Below are 17,252 nucleotides of genomic sequence, written 5' to 3'. Positions count from 1 at the left end.
AAAAAAAAAGGAATAAGCATTAGTGTCATTTAAAATGAAAATAAGAAAATACTGCTTTTATTCTGCCCTCCCTCCTCCAAATTCACTGTTCTCTACATAGAATGTGAGTAACATCATGCCTCCTTCAACTGTGATTTGGCTGTAGCAGTTTCAGTGTAGTGAACAGCAGAACCTATGCCTATTTTTATTTGGAAGAGGTAGATATGTCAGTCAGCAATGTTATTTTTTGCTTCTTAAGAGTATCTACATAGGGCTTATTTTGCATGAGATTCCATTATCATTTAATAAATTGTGCTACGTGTTGCTTTTTAAGATTGTGTATCTTGGAACTTGTGTGTTTTAAATAGTCTTATATCTTTATTGTGGTGAGGGAAGAAAATGTATTTCACAGTCAGTGTCAGAAATTTCTTTGGGCAGAAGTAAAAGAGCACCTTTTGCTTTCACCTGCCTTTTTGCATGCAGGAAAAGGTGCCACAGCCCCTTGGAGTTGCACAAGAATTTGACTTTTTTTTTTTTTTTAAGTTTTGGAATAAAGAAATGGGAATTTCCCAGAAAAAAAATTATCATTCCGTGTACTGTGGCTGCTGCTACCAAAATCTCTGGCATAGCTGAGAAATGATGAAATATTTGCTATCTGAAAGTTAGAGAAGCTAAAGATATACATTGAAATTCATTAAATACATTATTCTGAGCAGTTGAACCTTGCAATTATCCTAATACGTTACTTAAAAAAAATAAGCTGTGAGGATAGGAACATACAGTACATGTAATCCGGATACTATTTCAATGAGTAAATGCTGGAAAATTTGATCAGTAGTGTAGGCTTTTAGTCCCCAGTGGTAAATTTGTGGTTTGCATAATGATAATGCAGTAAAGAACATTTCTGGAATTACATGTTTTCTATTTTACCTTTTTAAAGAAGGCACCTTTAACAAGTATTTTTCTCTTTGTCTCTGAACCTGAGACAACTCTGAACCTCTGAATTTCTAAGTAAAAGTTTATGATGCTAGCATGAAGCTGAAATTGTTGCTATTCAGTGCAGCTCTTTAAGAGCATTTCCTCTTTCCCATTGTTAATTTCGACTCTGTATTCAGATTTGAAAGGGATAATGGTGGTAGTTGTAGTGGCTTCCTTTTGTTGACTGACAGTGGATACTTTCTGGCTTACTCTATGTTTTATAGGTGCTTTGACTACACCTAAACAGAGTGTCAGTGCTGCTGCTTCAAAAAAGTCCTGCATATCTGGTATTCTTTTCACCATATGCAGATTTTAGGGCCAAGTGTCATCTTCAAATACTTTGCAGGATTCGTTTTAACTAAGCACATCTAGTAAATATCTTGGCTAATCTGTAACCATTTCTAAAAACAGTTAAGTTGTAAAAGAAGTCTATGGATGGACAGATTCAGTACTGGGAAGAGGTCATAGCAGAGCAGTAGCAGTGGAGTTAAGAATGGGTGGGCTTGAATGTAAATTTTCTTTTGCAACGTTAATCTTCTTACAGTAACCCATGATGGTGCTCCATCAGGGTGGTTTATTTACTCATTGCCTCTAGTTTATGAATATGAAAGCACTGCACACTGTATCAAGAACAGAATTCCCTGGGTATGGGCAGCTGCATTTAGACGAATAAAACCTGCTGCTTTTTTGGGGTGACAGAATAGGTTGAAGTGACGTTAGACAAAGTGGTTTAAATATAGTGAGAGTTGAGTTGGGAGGTCAGGTAGAGACATCTTGTAAAAGTTGGATGACTGAGGAAGAAGTTTGAAAAATGGAAGAGGAAAAATGAGAGGCTTTCAGGCATTGCTTTACTTAAAATTGTGACAGCTTGAAGCTTGAATGTTAATGCAAAAGTGTTAGCAGGGTAGTGACTTATTTAGAAAAAGAGGATACCATGAAAACAGGCTACTAAGCAGCTTTTCATAACTCATTTCTATAGATTTCTATGTTGAGTGCAGATTATGGTAGTAAACCGACTCATGAAATTGCACCTTTATATATATTTTTATATATCTATGTATATATACATACAATGTAATTCAAATATGTTTTTGGTATGGTGTACCAGAAAATATACCATGTGTTGAGCATTTGAGCTTTGAGGTGTGCACTTCTTCATCTCTTAATGTTTGGAGGGGAAAAAAAATTACTGCTTTAAAGAGGAGTTGATGTAAAAGTAGTTCAGTGTGGGGTTTTGTTGGGATAACTCTCTATGAGAGAATGCATCTTCTAGAGGAATGCATCTGAAATGTTTGAATAAGGTGCAAATAATCAGCAAGATCTGTGAGAAAAGTCTCAGTAACCTGCTCTTTCTGTTCATCTGAAAAATGTTTTACTATAACACGCTAGGATAATTGCTGGAAACTTTCGTGCTTGTCACTGAGGAGAAAGAGATAATGTACTGATGATATAAGGTGACCTTGTCTTTAAATTTTGAATGGGAAAGGGACAGTAACTTACTGTGGTTTTTTTTTCTTTTTTTTTTTATCTTTTCTTTCCTTACTCCATTTGCTGGCAATATAAACATTTGCTTAGAGATTCTGAAATGTCTTGAAAGGTGTTGTATATATTCCACATAGTTATCTCTTTAACATGGTAGTTATCTCTTTACATTTTGAGTTTGAATTCATATCATGTCTTAAATTGGAACTGTCTCTGAAGTGCATGGCAGTAAATCACAGCAAGTACTGAAAACTGTAATTTTAGACTCTATTGATATTTGCTGTTTCCTCTAAAACTAGTATTTATGGATTTTTAATTTCCACAAATGTTCATTGCACATGAAAACTATGCCTAGAAAATCTCCTTAATACCATATTCCTCTGAAGAACTGTATCTTTTTTCTTCTTGTTATACCTTATCAACCTAAACTGGTAAGATGCACTTTCCAGAAGTGGTGCTAGGACATTCTACTGTAAGACTTGTGGTTATTAACTAGTGCCTACCACTAATGTGCTGAATGATTAGATTATAACTTTGGGTCTATTTCTTCTTATGAAGCAGAAGTTAAATTTTGCTTGCTTCACTGAGTGAATAGAGTTACAAAATATTTTGTAGAGCTTTTGCTTTATTGAAAGGTGAGATACCAATGTAATTTTCCATAATGTTTTAAGATTTCATGGCAGTTTTTTTTTTTCATTGCAGATTTCCTCATGTCTTCAGTGTACTGCAGGGTGTCCTTGATTAAAAAAACATGCTTTCAGAATAGATCTAGGATAACAGTTTGTAGCAGAACTAGCCATAGAATTTGTTGTGAATGTATGAGTCTGAATTAGCTTCTTGACAGTCCTTTATTTACAGGTGAGAGCAGTAAGCAGATCAGTGTTGTGCTTTTAGCTATTACTAATAAAGACACAATCCGTATAGTATGAAGAGAAGTGCTTGTTATGCAGCACTTGTTTAAGTGGAGGAAATCTGCAAAGAGTGTATACAGAATGAAAAATGACTCAGTACACTTGATTTTATAGTAGTTTTCAAAAAAAAATACTGTTAAGCAAGACAGTGACCTGGTACACACCAAAATGCGATAGCTTACAAACGTGTAAAGACAAAATGATGAAAACAGTGAAGTCTCTAAAGAGAGATCTGCAAGAGTAGATTAAGAGAATGATGCTAAGAAATGTTTATGATCCAATAAATTATTTTCTCTGTAGGACTAATTAACAATGTTTACAAACTTTGAGTCCTCACCGATTGGGAATGTGAGATAAATATGGAGTTCATGATAAAATCTATTTTTTCATTAGATGCTGTTCTGTCAACTCTCTCAATAATCCACACTTTACTTTTTTTACAGGTTTGTTTTGGCTAAAACAGTATTAAAATGTGTTGTGTATTTCTGACACCAGAAAGCCATGACATTAATTTTGAAATTTTACACCGTAAATGTTCTGATTTGTTGAATGCTTCTATAATTTCCCTTATTTTGAATCAGTCAGGTTCTGTTTGTTTTCTTCTTTTAGTAATTCTTTGACAAATGTTTTAAGTGCTGTGGATGGGGAGGGGAATGTATGACGCAAGCTCTGAACTTCTGAATCCAGTGATTTGAGCATTTAAGATGACAAAAGCAATTTAAATATTTTTATTTTGTAATTTTTGGATGTCGGTAGATTGATTTGTAAAGTTTTTATCCCTTTAATTACACATAATATCCATTGCTTCTCTCTTCAGTCAGTTCCCTTCTCCACCCCTATTTCTGTATATTGTATGTTTGATGCTTCTTTTTTACATACTTTTTTTTTTTTTCTCCTTCCATTTGTCAGAGTTAATGGGACCCGAGTTAGCTATAATCCGTAGGGGTCTACAGCGGCTGAGGCTTAAGAAGGCAGAACAACAGAGACAGCGAGAGCTAGCTGAGGGTTCTGCACCACAGTCCTCCTCTGATCAGTCATCCTCTAAGGGCTCCTCACAGGACCCTCAGACATCAGGTTGTCATTTGTCAAGGTTTCTTAAGCAGCTAACGTAGTTGTAGTTTGTGCTACTATTGTTTGCTGAGCCGCTTCACTTCCAGAACAAGAGAGTTCCTGCATTTGCTGCTTTTCTTACCTTGCACGTGGTGGTGTTTATCATCACATGGTTAGGGAAAGAGTAATAATGACAGATTTCATTTGTCTAACGTGTTTGGATTATATTGTGCAACACCACTATACAGAGGAAGTTTCCTAGGTGCAAAGTTTCCTAGTATTTGCAATCTTCGTTGGAGAAATTGCTTTGTCCTGAGTCGAGCAATCTGCTTCCATACTTGTTATTGAATTGCTGTTGGTTGTATCAGGTAGTAAGATGGCTTTGGTTTAGCATATGTTCTAAATTAAGGTAACTATATAGTAGAGCAGAAACAGCACTCCTAAATGCTGTGTTTTTATAGTAAACATAGTGCAAATACTTTTAGCAAGCCAAAGTCCCCAAGTATGCTCTTTTTTAAATAGAATGACACTTCCTTTCGCCATTATCTTTTCCATTTTACTGAGATTAAAAGTAAATATAAGAAAGCTCTGTTTATACTTACAATAAAAAGAGACATTTCTGAGAAAATTGTGAGTTAGGGTAGAATCATGCATACAAATGTATGAACACAGAGTTAAACCCTACAGCATATAAATCTGAAGCAGACTTTGTCATGGCATCGTGTAGAAATGAATGAGCTGCATGCTGCGTGAACGATGAGCTTACTTTGTGTTGAAGTGAATATAAAGGTGACATGTCTAGCAGTGTTTCTTTTGTAGCAGTGTGCAGTCTCTTACCTTTTATTTTCCTGCAAAGTTGTGCTCAATGCTGTGTTCTGTGGCACATGTTCAGTCTTCAGGCACGTAGTAGTTTGTAAGCTTTTTTTTTTAAAAAAAAAAAAAAGTCCCCAAATTTGTCTGCTACTGTCTAAAATGAAGTCAGAGGCTCTGTTTGGCCCAGAGCTGCAAGTTCACAGTCCCTACATGGGTGTAATTTAAACATGCAGTGTTATTCTGAAGTCAGTGTAACGCTAACATTTTCTTCTGCCCCACGTGTCATCCTCAGTCCTTGTCTTTGCAATTACGGAAGCTCAGTTATAGCTGTGGACGCAGAGGGAGAAGAGTAATTGAGTCACATAAAATTTCCAGTAGGAAATGTCATGAGCTGAAGGCTCTTACTGGTTTAATAGAAAAGGTTGTCATGCTATTGGACTGTGTGGTAATTATCCTAGCCTAAGGTTTTGTAGTAGTTACATGAAGATTTGTAAGCTTTATCTCTAGCAATTAACCCTTACATTTAGAGAAGTGTGGCCAGAAGCTTAGGATGCTGTTGGATGCGAAAGTGGATTATCTAAGTCACGATTCACAGTGGCCCATCTGACCTTGGGTAGGTACACCATCCTCAGATGGCAAAGAAACTTTGTTTAAATGAATGCCTGGCATGAAGTATTGTGTAAACTTGGCAGAGCTGCAGAAGCAGAATGTGCTATGTGTATCAGGCCTGTTTTGTCTTCCAAGTCTTTTACACTGAACAGAAAAAGGTTTTTTTAGATAGCTGCTCTTACATGCATTCCTACATGCTTTCTCCAGTAAGGACTAGCCTTGGCTTACGTTTTTGAGGTATTTCTTCACATTTAGGTCCTCCATAGTATTTAAACAAGCATAAGTAGGCTATGTGCAAACTACAGAGAAATTAAACCTCTATAACCTGTTTTTAGTGCTGCCCTGCCCAGTTCAGATGTGCTGTGTAGACATCACCATAAATCAGTGATGGGTTATAAACTGAAGCAAGGCTTTGAAGAGATCTTTACTTCTCTTTTCTAGAACTCTTAAGCTAATAAAATGCATTAGGAGAAGTTAAAGAAATAAGAATCATCTGATTGTGAAAGAGGAGAAAAAAAAAGGTAGTTATACATCAGTGTGCATCAGAGATTCCTGTAGCTGTCAGTATGTATGTATCTTAGGTAATCTGAGTGATAAAACTGCATCTTTATTATTTGATTTTTTTTTTCTTAAAATGTGCAGATACAGAAATGTCTGTCTGAAGTCCAAAATATTTGACAGAGAGCTTAATCACTGCACAGAGCAGTTTTTCGTAATCATTAATACAAGTGTTTATCTTCTTGGGTTAATGTCCATTTAATCTATTATGTTTGGGACTCCAGAGACAGGTCTCACTGTTCAGGCCTGGCTTTCTTACTGGTGCTGGTGTTCATGGTATAAAGAAGAATTTTTTTTTAACCAAAGCAACAGAGACAACATGCTGATATTTTGAAGAAGTCAGGTGCTGACTGTCCAAACTATAGGAAGATCCTTCAGCATGTAATTGACTTAAAAATTATTTTCTATTTTCTGTTTGAGGTTTCCCATATTTATGACTCTACAGTTTCCTCTTTAAGTGGTGTTCCAGTTTAGAATGTACTGGTGACATTACAACCAGTGGTGAACTGCACTGGGATGTAGACCCAGCCTGTGAAGGCTCAGGTAAGAGTTTGGATTTTTGTTTGTTTTTTTAACTATATGGCACAGTTTTTGTAATGCTTTTTTTTTTTCAAAAGCTTTATGAGAAATGATGAAAGTACGTTTTCAGAATTTTTACAAAACCAAGCCATATATTAAAAAAGAGGCATTTACCTGAACTTCTCCAGGCTGGTCCTGTTGATTTCTCTGCCTGAGCTGTAAGGTTCTAAGCTGCAGTGCCACTTCAAGGGGGGCAGGTGATCTGTGGCTTCGAGAGACTTGAGGGAGGAAGGAAAAAAGTGAATTAGGGAGTTGGGAATTGCTACATATTGAGCTCTTCAGCCGTATTAATTGGATTATTTAGGATGCATCCTCTATTTCGCTTACATTTCTCAATGGTCATATTCCAAGGAAAATGCATTCACAGAGCTGTAAGAAGTTATCAAAATAGTAGTGAAATGTGGGAGATTTAAGTCTATATTAGCAGTGACTGTTATCTAGAATTTTTTTGTTTTGTGATTGAATGGTATGTGTGGTAAAACGTGCTGCTGTTTACTTACTTTTTAATAACTGGGGGTCTTATTAAAATTGAGAAGTGCTGGAAAGGGTAGTAAAGTGCTCCACAAGCCCTGCATCCTATTTTATTGTGTTGACACACAGTGTCAAAGACGGTTGTTGGTGCTGCGGCAATACAGATTAACCTTCCTGATAGTATTCTATTGTGTGTTGTTGCCATGTGACAGTGGCAGTAAGGAGACAATCTGACACCATGGTATCTGATGTGGAGGTGTGTATGAAGCAAAGGTGTGTCATTGGATTGCTCTGTGTAGTAAAAATGGAGCCCATTGACATTTAGTGACAGCTGCTGAACAGTGATGGAGACCAGAGCACAGTGAGGCAGCGGGTGGTGTGTTTCAGCAGTGGTGACAGCAACAGTGAACCTCTTGTAGTACAGGCTTTTACAAGTGCAGCATGCAGGCTCTTCTTCATCACTGGCAAAAATACATAGCTAATGGTGGTGACTGTTGAAAAATAGTGTTTCATAGCTGAAATTTTATCCGTCGAACAGTGTTACTGTGCTCTTTGTATCTGTTCTAGTTTTCATGGAAATAAATAGGAGACATTAATTCCTGTTGCAACCTGTGTTATTTCTTACGCTAATCATTGAAGTATGTTTGTTTAGTGGCATTTCTTCTGTTCATCTAGGCCTGAATTAAAAAGCTGATGAGATTGGCTTTTTCAGCAAAGTATAATGTTTGGCAGCGTGGTTTGCCCCTTAAGAAGATCATAGGATGTATAAGCATGTAGAAACAGACTGCAAGGGCAGAGCTTGTCTGAGAATCACTGTCTTGTTTGATTTAGTCGTCTTAGCTTGCTAGACAAGAGATCCTTGGCTTTAGCACTTTGGTAGAAGTTAATCCCAGCCATGGGCTTGTAGCTATGAATATGCTCAAAGCCAGCCTGCCCTTGAGAGATGCATACCATTTCATGTGCTGAGTCAGCTGGTCATCTTATGACATGGTGTATCTTTACACCAGCTTTATTCCTCACATTTGCATTTTAAAACTTGGGTTATGATTCCACTGAAAATATTCTGCTGCAAACACTTATCTTCTAAATTAGAAATCATATTTAAAGTACACTTCAGTTTTGGAAAGTGAAATACATTAATGTTACAGGTCTCACACTTAAGAGCTAAGCCTACAGGACAAATTCTGTGGTCTGGCTTTGGTGTTTTCAGTGCAAGGTATGAGCATGGTTGAACAAAGGTAAAGGGGTGAAGGGAAATTTAGAATTATATTCCATTCCCCAGTGAATGTGTCCAAGCCTGATTACTGACACAAGCCAGCTTCCAAAGCACACTGGGCTTGCATTAAATTTCCCCTGGTTGTCTTCATTCCTTCTCCCCTTCCACACAGTGCTAGGTGTCAGTGTAACGAAGGAACTGGTGATTCTTGCACCAGTAGTTGAGAATCAAGGATGATTTTGAGGATGTGTCTTTAAATCAGCTCTGTCAGTTTAGCAGGTCTTATAGCTGTTCTACAAAACTGGTCATGGTGCTAATCTGGCACGAACCTTGGAATGAGTCACCTGTAAGAGGAGATTTCCTATTTGTTTGCTTTCTCATATAGGGTTTAAATTCATGCTGAAATTCTTTTAGCATGCTGTGAAGTTTGCAGACTAACTCAGTTTGTAATACAGGATATTAAATCCATTTTGCTTAGCATGAATTTGTTTATAATGGAAGATTAACAAGTGGAACCAACATGTGGTAGCCTAGCCAATATTATGTTTGAAATACTGCACTGATTTGTGTACATCCATGCCTCTTGCAGTAATATGGAAGCAAGATCTGGTTTTCAGAGACTATAAGAGGAGTGGACTTCAGAGAAGATGTGGAACTTATTGTCTACTGCTGTTGTTTTTTTTCTTTCTGTGATTAGTTAAGAGTTTTTGTAAGACTGATTGGTGTGGTGCTGTGTCATAAACTCATGAAGCTATTTTCAGTCATCAGGTGTTGCAGATGTTTATAGCATGTAGGAATGCAAGATTATTGAACTATTTTCTGAGTGGCATCTGTTTGGGTGCCTTGATGTTATGCAAACAATCTGTATGCTGCTGTATTCATAAATCCTCTTATCTTTTATAATTTATGTCCATAGATACAAGTATTGAAGGTACTGGTATGCCATGAGTATTTCATGTTGATGTATAAATACTCTGAAATCCACGTGTAGCACATGGTTTGAAGTACTAATGTCATTTGATAGTTTCAGCAAAGGCTTTAGAAGTCATAACTCTTCGATGTTCTTTGAAACATTTTAGAAATGAAGAACAAGGCAAAGTCCTTGGTATTGGACAGGCGTTTTTAATATCAGCGTCAGGAAGCTTCAGGCTGTTCAGTGACTACCTAAAGAAACACGTAATGATTTGAAACAAGTGGCTTTGCTTCTTTCATGCCTAGAAAATGCAATATGGCTGGCTGCTCATGAAACAACCCCAAAGCTTCCTTGTGTTGCCGCTTTTCATTTTTTTATTTTAAACTAACGTATGATCGTGACATTGCTGTGCAGTTCTCTGCTGCTTATGTTTTAAGTTGAAATCTCATTTTTGTTTCAGATTCTCCTTCTTCTGTGGTTAACAAACAGCTTGGATCCATGTCACTTGATGAGCAACAGGGTGCGTGACAGGAAATACGCTATACCCAGCCATAGCTGATTGCAATGCTTCCTTTTTAAAATTGCCTTTCGTGATGATAAACAGTCTAAAATGCTGTTCATCTGCATAAAGTAGAATTCTGTAAGCAGATCTGCTGGAAACTTGTTAATTATTTGATTCTCAATACCAGGATCAGAGTAAGGTTAATTGTTTTTGAAAGCCATCCTATGCTCAACTCATAATGCATTCAATGTAGGTACAGTAAATGTCGTAGGTATTCTACAGAAATTTGGTATGTTTTTTTTAAATATGGAATTAATTCTTTAAATAGTTTTTCTGTTTTTCTGGATGGTTGTTCTTGAATCAGAATGCAGCTGTCAACTTGAAATAACTTGCAATCATGTAATGCTAAAGCACTTTATTTTATGCAAAAGATACATGCAGCTTTGTTGTACTTGCACAGTTTGAGTAACTCGAGCACCTACTGCATTTAAGTGCATCTTACCTCTGTAATCTTTTGTCCTCTACTCCTTCTACTAAGCAAGTACTAGTGTTTCTTTGTAGATGCCTCAAGTTCTAGTGATAGAAGGAATGCTTCTGAGCTTTCTCTACGCCCATTGTTCATCAGAGCCTTTAAATTGTGAGCAGTGAATTTGGCTGGAGGTGACCCTATTCTAGCTGAACCACTGTCATCTGCTGTGAATTTTTATGCCTGCATAATTAACGAATGATGGAGGGTAATTTAAAAATAGATTTCCATCCGCTCTGCATTAAGCTTACTTCCATATCAAGGCCTCAATAGAGCTTAAGTAGCTCAAATGCCAAAAAAGAGCTGGCTGTTTCATGTTTCGCATTGAAAGCTAGAATGCTATTTTGATGTTCCATTTCTGAAAGACAGTATTTGGCAACTGTTGAGACTTGATTTATGTTAGAATCCAAGAATGCTGGGGGAAAAAATCAAGCTGTGTTTGATTTATTGGTATAATAAATTCACATTGTAGAACTACATTTTGTGATGAAATAGCCTTAAATCTTACCGAGTACATTTACTAATTATTCATGGTTTGATAGTCTACATCACTCTTCAGGTTGGGCTGGAAGACTTACTTATTAGTGACTAAATTATGCTCTCTTTTATAAACTCAAAATAAAGCATTATTTAATGGTAGTAGAGTAAGCTAGAATTAACAAGTCTGTATGCTTATTGAAATTCATACAGCAGAAAATGTTTGGAAAGTTGATAAAATAGTTTATTCAATAAAGCTGGCAAGTTAAACCCATGTAACAAGAAAAATGAAAGCAGAAGTTTTCATCCCAGAAATCAGTTCCCAAATTTCTTGTCAAGCAGGCGAGCTAGTTTGTATGTTACTGTTGTTAACTGTATAACTGTAGTAATCTGGAATGTTTTAAGGTAACATTTTTATTTTGTGGTGATAAGGATCACCAGAAAAGACACTATTTGTTACCTGAAGTTTCATAACCTAAGAATTTGGAAAAGGAATTAATTTGTTAGGAAATCTACCTTATCCAAATGAAAACCAGAAGAAACAATTTGCTCAGATTCAGAGTAGAATTTTGGAATAGAAACCTCAGAAACGTGTAAGTAGCTAATGAAAGAAGTTGTATCAGTTCTTATATAGAAATACTTGGTTGTTCTTACTCTTTTTTTTTTTTTTTTTTTCCCTCCTTAATTCAGTACTGAATTAGCTGGCTTTTGGACCAGTCTGTGTTATTGTCATTTATGTTTTAAGACATTTTCTGGGTATAAAGACCTTTTGATACTTATGCCTATAGAAACACATATTTAAATGCCATTTTTTTCTGACATTCCAGCAGAACCTGCATATCCATCCACTCTTTACAAAATAGCTTCCAAATAGATAGCAATAATCAACACAGAATGCTTTGTTAGACTGTGATTTTAATAATAAAGGATATCTGTAATATTTCTTTTAGTATATAGGCAATATTATGTCTTAAAGGTACTGTTTGAATTGGTATGATAAGTGAGAGAACTGGAAGCCAGAGCACTGGCTTGGTAACTTTGAGGTGTAAATGGATGCATGCATCCCATGCCATCTTACTGCTTCTTCCTTCATGTTGAATACTAATATTTCTAGATATTTGCAAGTTAGTGCGTGCATTTATGGAACATCACTGCTATGGTGATGTCTGTGCCTGACTGTTCAGTGCCACACTATAGATATGTGAACTGGCTCAGAGCAAGTTGGTTTGTCAAACTGTGGCAGAGTTCTCAGTTAGTGCCCTCTTTGGATGTGCTTACGGCAGTTCTTCCTATTTTTTTAGTATGAGTAAATACAAGCCTCCACAGTAAGTGCAATCAGAAGGCTTTAGTTTCTTGGTGCTGATGTTTTAGGACACTAAAGCACTCTTTATGATGATGATTGATCTGAGCTTTATAACACAATCCAAACATTCAATTACATTCATTATAGTTTCATGATGTTCAGTTACTTTGGTCAGAAATGTGCAGAACTGAATATTGCATAGCATCAGGTTATAGTATTGCAATAGTTGATAGTAGATGGCTGCCTAGGACTATTCAAGGCACTAAATTGTCTCTCTTTCCGTCTCACTTCCTCTTTGAAAGATAGGTCTCATCTGTATCTGTGAGAAAGAAGATGAATTCTCTGTCATCTTTTACTCTTCCAGTGGCCAAGTCATGATAACTTGATAACTATCCAGTATGCTGAAATTATCAGTGTTTGTACATGAATAGGAAGGAATTCCCAAACGTTAAACAGATTTTTACACCAGGATATACTTGCTGACAGATTGCAAGAAAAAGATACAACAACAAATTGGATAATTAAAGATGCATCATTTTTTGTTCGGTTTCATTCAGAATATTTATACATGCCACTATAAGATACAGTTTGATCTTTGCTTCACTCTGATAAGAATGTGACTAGAAGCTTTGTTTTAGAGAAGAGATGAGCTTTTATTTCGATGCTCCTTATGTATGATTAATTCATGTTTATAATTGATCAATGTTCTGCCATATAATTTTTTACTCTATTTTCTCAGTTTGTCATCAGAAAATAAAGAAATACATATTTAAAGTTCTTCAGAGCACTGATTTCTGCTCTGATACTGTAGTGGGTTTCTGTCTTGTCAACTGTTTAAGGACAAGTACTGATGGCTGGTTTAAATTCTTATGTTTCATAGTTCCTACAACTTAATTGCATTTTTTTCATAAATATCCTGTGGCAATATTATAGCCATTTTTGTTCTGGCATGGGAAATTTGTATGCTTGTACTGAATGTTAGATTTTAATTGATGTTTGCCCAAAGATTATCTGAAGTTACTTCATTCTAGGTACTGGTCTGTTGCCAATACAGCAAATATCCTTTTGATCAAATTTCTGTACTCTATAAACCAAAGAAAATTTGTCATGCTTTTGTTGAAACAGCATTTGTGCAAAGCAAGACTACGTAGGCTACTTTTCTGGTCATTTGAGCGGTACCGAGTACTAAGCAAACTGTGCCATCTGTTTTCTGAAAGATAGGCACCTATGTAGTGAGGCTTAGTTTGATGCTACTTTCCTTAAACTTTTTAGTGCTGCCCATAGCCAACTTAAGCATTAATGGCAGTTGGGCCATGCGTGTAGATAGAGAGTCACCCTGAATTTCTCTCAAGGAGGTTGTGTGGGTGGACGGATGTTATTGAGCAGTTCCATTTTGAAGGTGACCACTGAACCGTCCTTAAAACTTCAAATTCAGCAGGAGTTTGCCAGGATTACAGCAGTTTTCAATTTGACATCTGTTGCTTTTGGATGACACAAATACTTAGTTTTGCAATGACTCCCCTTCTGCTTAAGGTTATTATAGTATGAAAGATTTTCTTTAAGCCTGAAGCTATCAGAACACAAACTTAGAGTGATTTCATGACAATTACTTGACTATTTATGACAGGTCGAAGGCTATTAGTAGTTCAGTAGATTCTAGGTAGACAAAAAAGTAAAGGAGAAGGTGAATTTCTAGACCACTGACTGTGGTCTCATCATCTTTCTTCACATGTTTACATGAGACTAACAGGACTGAACACAACATCTAAACTACTTTATGTTCTTATTACTAAGGTAATTGATAGGAAAAAGATCTGCTCTTGAAGGATCACATTGTGTGTACGTGTATCTAGCTGACAATTTTATTTATCTGCATGTTGAAGAGCAGCATCTTTGTTTGCTCTTTGTAAATACAAATTATTTAAAGCCATTTTTAAAGCATTGTGAAGTGTGAATTTGGTGTGTTTACTCTGAAACTTCTTAACTGTTTGCTTGGGCTGTAACAAATCTTAAAGTTACATCTTAACAATGTGACCTTTTTAAAGATAATTAAATGAATCTTCAGAAATATAGCATCTTTATGCATATGGCTGATGCTCATCCAAACTTTATCAATTTCATATTTACAGAGAGTGATAAGCCACGAACAGGAACGAGTGAACCAGTTTTAAGTTTGCACTACAGTACAGAAGGAACAACTACTAGCACAATAAAATTGGACTTCACTGATGAGTGGTAAGAATTTAGTTTTGCTTTTGACTTCTTGCTGACACATTTCACTAGCACTGATCTAGCATAGATGCAAATATTTTTACATATGATATATTTTCCAATTAGTATATATCCAGTTTGAAAATGGCTGGAGTTGTTAGCATGTTCAAAATGAAAAGCAGTCGTACTTCAACATGGAATTTATGTAACAGTGTGTGATGTTTTACTGTAAATCTTTTTAATGCTAGTGTAGCTGGAAACCCAGCTATTGTCATCAAAACCAAGTGTCATATTTGCATTCACTGCTTTTAGTAAAGCAAGGTACACTGATGGAAAGGTAGTCTGGGAGTTAGCGCTCAAGTTTTAATTCTTGGTTCTACCAAACTTCTCTTACATTATTTAGCAAGTTAGTCTTTCTGTGGGCACAGTTCCTAAGTTGTAAAACAAGGAATTCAGTATTTCTATGCCTGAGTGCATTGCAGTGATTTTCTTACCAATTTATATTGTTTCTAAGTTCTGTGGATTTTTTGCTTGTTTGCTTTTTACATGTTGTATTGCCAGGAGCAGCACAAATTCAAGCTCCAGAGGGAGTGGAAGTCATTGCAAAACTGAAGGCCAAGAAGATTCCTTAAAAACAAAAACATCAGAAGAGTCAGGACCTGAAGATGAAGAAACAAGTAAGATTCAGCATTACTTCTGTAATGGTAAGGTAAAATTTCTGCTCTCATATGTCTATGACTACCACCGAATACAACGGGAGTCTCATACACACGCATATGAAGGCAGAATATAGCCGTAATAGAACACGGTGCTTTTGTTCTGTGTTGGAGTTTGGTGGTTTGTGTTTGGTTTTTTTTCTGAAGGAGAAATGTATTGACCTGAAAGAGATGCAAATAAGTGCGAATAAAATGAGCTTTTCCTGGTTTTAGTTCTGATACTCTTGTTCTTTTTTCTTAGGAACATGTTTTTGCCCTAACTTGTATTGAAAAATAGTAGAGCTGCTCACAGTTGTAATGAGTACTAGGTATTTTGCAGCATTCCTTTCAACTCTCAGGTGTATTTTTTTACGTAAGGTTCTACTTATTTTTTCTTTAATGTGAGGTAGTCTCACTCATTTCGTTGCTAAAAGGGCAGTCAAGTCAAATAACAGTTTCCAGAAAAATCCACTTTCAGTAGAGATATTATTTAATTTCTTTCTTCAGAAATAATATTTTTCAGTAAGCGATCATCTGTTTGAAGAGTAATATTGCTAGTTTTGCAGCTAAATTCTGATTGCATGGGATACGAGTGTATTAAGGGACAATAAATACTTTCTTCTTTGTTTATGTATTGATCTGAGCAACTAGATAAAGAGATTTTTATTTTTTTAATATACTGACTTTATGCAATTAATATCTAAGATTGCAGTAAAGTGAGATACAAAACTTGCAGGGCATTGCTTTGATTGGCTTGATCTAGGACCGCTGGTACCATCTACTAGGACTGGTAGATGTGCATCTAAGTGAAATCATGCAGTTTAATATAAAGTTGTTTAACTCAGGAGTTCCTGATGAATCTCACAAGGAAGACGCAAGTGCTGAAGAACTGAAAACTACGGATGAAACTGTAGAGACGACAGAAGCAAGTATGTATATGTACTAATACTGTTATGTGAGGACATAGAAAGTGGGAAAAAAATAAATTTCCAATATAAATTCAATATGCATAATTTAATGTTTATGACCATTTATAATGACTTCTAAAACAGGCTGTAATCATTTCACCGATATTTTCCATTAGCTGTATCCAATAAACCTGTTACTGAGCATCCTGGAGTCCAACCAGAAGAAAATGATCCCAGTGTTGAGACTGTCTCCAGAACTGCGGAGGAAGAAGCTTCAAGTGAAAAAAGTACAAATCAAGAAATTTCAAGTCAGCAAAGTGCTGAATCCACTGCCAACTTGCTTAGTGCAAGCGATGAACCTCAGCCACACCCAGAATCCTCAGGGCTTGCAACTCCAGAAGATTGTTCTACCAGAACCTCAGCTCTCCAAGAAACTGATGACAGTGATGATGATCCTGTTCTGATCCCAGGAGCAAGGTATCGAGGAGGACCAGGACACAGGTTAGAGGAATACTTGTCTCTGTTGCTGCTTGGCAAAATGCATTTTTCTTTTAGTGGAAGTACTAGAAGCCAATGCTTTATAGCCTTAATTTTAAAAGTTGGTTTTGCCAGCTTGATCAGCCTTATGGCTCAGCCTGATTTGCCTGTATGTAAGATTTGTATAGCTACATTTTCCCCCATAGCCAGGCAAGCTCCCACACACCTAATATCTGGCTGTGCTTTGTTTTGTGCCTGCTGAATACCCGAAGACTAAACGTTTGCTGTTCACTTTTGATAATTATGGCTCCAGTGAGAATAATCAGAAATTCATATAATTGCATTGAGGACACAGGGGCCTAAATTTGCTTTTTCAGCTATACTTTGGCTGTTTTTTCTTTGACAAAACAGAAGTTATTGTTGCTGTTCATCAATGTTATGTTTTTCTGTAGTACTACATTAAGACAGATAGGCTCAATCATTCTTGTTTTTATTCTCTGAAGGAGAAACTGTAATCCTTTTTCTCAGTTATAGAATATCTATGTATGAGATTAAAAAAAAATAGTTTACTGAAGGTTGTCATTGCCAAGAAAA

General features: G+C 36.2%; 1 protein-coding gene across 1 annotated transcript in view; it reads left to right on the top strand.

Moving 5' to 3' along the window:
* Window positions 1-4,246: 4,246 nt before the first annotated feature.
* Window positions 4,247-17,252, top strand: part of LOC100539280 (DDB1- and CUL4-associated factor 6-like) — a 35,659-nt gene continuing 22,653 nt past the window's right edge. The window contains exons 1-6 of the mRNA XM_031556546.1: window positions 4,247-4,424; window positions 10,020-10,079; window positions 14,497-14,602; window positions 15,140-15,282; window positions 16,119-16,202; window positions 16,358-16,682. Coding sequence (XP_031412406.1) covers window positions 4,265-4,424; window positions 10,020-10,079; window positions 14,497-14,602; window positions 15,140-15,282; window positions 16,119-16,202; window positions 16,358-16,682 — 878 coding nt within the window. The 5' untranslated portion in view covers window positions 4,247-4,264. The remainder of the gene's footprint in view (window positions 4,425-10,019; window positions 10,080-14,496; window positions 14,603-15,139; window positions 15,283-16,118; window positions 16,203-16,357; window positions 16,683-17,252) is intronic.

Source organism: Meleagris gallopavo, chromosome 1 (genome assembly GCF_000146605.3).
Source record: "Meleagris gallopavo isolate NT-WF06-2002-E0010 breed Aviagen turkey brand Nicholas breeding stock chromosome 1, Turkey_5.1, whole genome shotgun sequence".
NCBI classification, from domain to species: Eukaryota; Metazoa; Chordata; class Aves; order Galliformes; family Phasianidae; genus Meleagris; species Meleagris gallopavo.
Note: the sequence above shows the minus strand (reverse complement) of the source record. Positions and strands in the feature narration are given on the sequence as shown.